The 1,702-nt window shown below is 48.1% G+C and overlaps 1 protein-coding gene across 1 annotated transcript; it reads left to right on the top strand.

The window, feature by feature from the left end:
* Positions 1 to 140: 140 nt before the first annotated feature.
* LOC122718452 (E3 ubiquitin-protein ligase TRIM9-like) lies at positions 141 to 1,691 on the top strand (the record flags this gene model as incomplete). The annotated part of the gene is made up of 2 exons (XM_043943492.1): positions 141 to 534; positions 1,530 to 1,691. Coding segments are annotated over 2 exons (556 nt in total), but the record flags the coding sequence as incomplete, so codon positions are not given.
* Positions 1,692 to 1,702: the final 11 nt, after the last annotated feature.

The following is a 1,702-nucleotide window of genomic DNA, read 5'->3' as shown; positions in this document are numbered from 1 at the left end:
CCTCCTCCACCACCTCCTCCTCGTCGTCCTCCTCCTCCTCCACCTCCACCTCCATCTCCTCCTCCTCCTCCTCTCTTTCCAATTCGTCGATCGATTTCGATTATCCTATGATATAAATCTATGGCCTCGTCTGTCGACAGGAGGAGTGCGTCGCGTTGGAGGAGGAGGTGGAGGACAGGGTGGCGAATTTGGTGAGCCTGTTGCAGGCGAGGAAATCTCGGTTGATCGAGGCGGCCCGGCAAACCCGCGAGGCGAGGGTGCGCTCTCTCAGGGACCAAGTGGCCAGATGCGCGTCCCACCTGCAGGCGACCACCGCTCTCCTCACGTTCTGCATCGAGGCACTGAAGGAGAACGACAGCGCTGCCTTCCTTCAGATAGGCGGCATGCTCTCGGTCCGCGCGGCGACCGCCGCCGGCTCTTGGGGCGGCGCCGAGGGGGTGCAAGAAATTGCTCGGCTGCCGTTGCTCGATCTCACCCTGGATGACAAACCGTTGCGACGCGCTATCGATCAACTTACCTTTGTTCAGTTGAAACGTAAGCTCTCTTGCTTTCTCTCCCTTTTTTTTTCTCTCGCCTTCGTCGAAATTATTCGATCCCCTACTCCGCGTTTCTCTTTATCGAGAGAATAAAGATCCCTCGATCTTCTTTCATCTCCCTCCCCTCTTCGCAAAAGAGAAAGAAAAACAAACCGGAGAGTCTTGAACTTTTCAATCACGCGTCATCACGAGATCGTGAAACTTGCTACGATCTCGTTCCTTCTCTTGGGTTTTTTTTTTTTTTAAATTGGACGATCGATAATCTCCAGTTTGTCGACCAACGCGAGGAGAGACGATTCTCGTCGTCGAAAAAATTATTCCGTTTTATAATATTGATGGAATGTAAACGATTGCCTGCCTCATGTTGGACGCAGCATCGGAAGGAGAGGAGCGATACCCGATTGCAGGTAATTCTTCGTCGAAAGAAATTGCAGAAATTTTTTTTTCTCTCTCGAAAGAGAGGATCCATCTTATTTATCGCTATATTTCTTTTTTTTTTCTACTTCTTCTTCTTCCTCTTTTTCACGGAAGAAACGGTTTTAGTTTACAAAGAAGATGTCTTTTTTGTTTCTTCTTCTAAAAAAATAAAATCTTTCGTCGCAAATCGTATTCTTGGATATATATTCGCACGAAAGTTTGTGAAAACTTTTATCGACGAAACGTGTCTCTGAGGCGTACCTGCGAACAGTTTGAACGTTTCGAGAACGACTTTGTTCGCTCGCCGCAGAAAGATTGTAAAGTTGAAAAAAAGAATACGATGCTTATTTCCCTCGATACGAGGATATGATTTATTTCACGATTTATTTTCGCCCCTATCGATCGATGTATGACAAACGTGGAAGGTGCGCCTTCGAAAACGGTGAAACGACGATTAAAAATAATCTGAAACGATCTGATTCGTCCGCCTTTCTTTCTTTCTTTCTTTCTCTCTCTTTCTCTCTCTTTCTCTCCTTTACCTTACTTTTTCTCTATCTGCTCGTTTCTTTCCCTCAGCCCCCGGAGCGCCGATATTGATACCGGAAGAGTGCAGCGCGGAGAACAACAGCGTGACAGTCGCCTGGCAACCACCACCTGGTCACGGAATTGTTGGGTGTGCCGGTCAAAGGGGACCCGCCATCGAGGGATACTTGTTGGAATTGGACGACGGATGCGGCGGTGAATTCAGG

This window comes from Apis laboriosa, unplaced genomic scaffold, assembly GCF_014066325.1.
Source record: "Apis laboriosa isolate Shangri-la unplaced genomic scaffold, ASM1406632v1 scaffold6436_cov148, whole genome shotgun sequence".
Lineage (NCBI taxonomy): Eukaryota > Metazoa > Arthropoda > Insecta > Hymenoptera > Apidae > Apis > Apis laboriosa.
Note: the sequence above shows the minus strand (reverse complement) of the source record. Positions and strands in the feature narration are given on the sequence as shown.